Source organism: Entamoeba invadens (assembly GCF_000330505.1).
Source record: "Entamoeba invadens IP1 unplaced genomic scaffold scaff_1105074725831, whole genome shotgun sequence".
Taxonomy (NCBI): domain Eukaryota; phylum Evosea; order Mastigamoebida; family Endamoebidae; genus Entamoeba; species Entamoeba invadens.
In genome coordinates, this window is record NW_004440339.1 from 1 (window position 1) to 1,300 (window position 1,300).

Genomic DNA, 1,300 nt, shown 5'->3' on the forward strand with positions numbered 1-1,300 from the left:
ATATTCAAATGATGGTCAGAAGGAACTTTAAAGACATTACTGTGATCACTGTAGCACATAGATTACAGACTATTATGGACTCAAATAAAGTGATGGTCTTTGATAAAGGAAAATTAAAAGAAATGGACACTCCACTTAATTTAATTAAAGAGAAAGACACACTCTTTCATGGACTTGTACAACAATCTGGTTGTGTGGAAGAGTTACGTAGACTTGCTCATACCAAGAAAATTATCATGTCCTCTTCAACGTCCTCTCTATCTTCTTCAAGTTCATCTAAATCTGACAAAGACAATTCTGTATCTTTAAGTCCAAAGATAAAGGTCAATTTACTTGCTAATGATTCTACTAGAGCTTCACCTATTCAATTCCAACACACTTCTGAACGAAACAACTCTGGTGCTCAATTGTTATCAAGGCCGAATGTTGAGAAGTTTACTGATTCCTCTTCATCAATGGAATGAAGATTATTTGTTATTTAATTCATTTATATTTACTATTATTTTATATAATACACTCGTTATTTTGAAGTTCATAAATTTATTGTTATATACTACTTATTAGTACTTTTTATTATATTATATTATATTATATTATATTATATTATATTATATTATATTATATTATATTATATTATATTATATTATATTATATTATATTATTATTACAAAAGATTAGTTCTAAAATAAACACAGTAATTCTATTTACTATCTAAAAACAATTAAATAAACTATTCAATGAGAATTAAAGGATGTAACAACACCCACCTCTTTCAGATTCCGTCACTTGACTGGGATGATTACTTTGAATCGTCTTTGTCTGTGTTGCAGCCTCTTCGGCCGCGTTTTTCAAAGTCTCTCTTGCTATCGTTTCAAAGACTTCTTTTACATTGATATTATTTTGAGCGGATGTTTCATAATAGGGGGCATTATTAAACTTCTCTGACAGCTGCTGTAAGTCGGATTTTTGAATGGCCCGCTGGGCCTCTAAATCACATTTGTTACCAACAAGAACTACAGCCATTTTTTTCCCTTTTCGAAGGCCCGCTATTGTTTCATAGTGAATATTTAACGAATGAAATGAGTTTAAATTGTCAATGGAATATACCAAAATAAATGCGTCGCCTTTCACGTAAAATTGGTCTCGCAACGACACTAGTATGTCAATCTATCATCGTTTAATTCTTATTTACTAACACAAACCATATTCTTCTTGCCCAGCTATTTATTATTATTTAATAGTTTAACATAAATTACATTAGTTTAATAGTAAGTATATACACTTATAGTACAAACCTGTA

General features: G+C 29.8%; 1 protein-coding gene across 1 annotated transcript; it reads left to right on the forward strand.

Annotated features, from left to right (window-relative positions):
* Positions 1-11: 11 nt before the first annotated feature.
* On the forward strand, positions 12-464 carry EIN_489280 (metal resistance protein ycf1, putative; the record flags this gene model as incomplete). Its single annotated transcript, XM_004256392.1, has 1 exon — positions 12-464. The coding sequence occupies one exon, from the start codon at positions 12-14 to the stop codon at positions 462-464; it is 453 nt and encodes a 150-aa protein (XP_004256440.1).
* Positions 465-1,300: the final 836 nt, after the last annotated feature.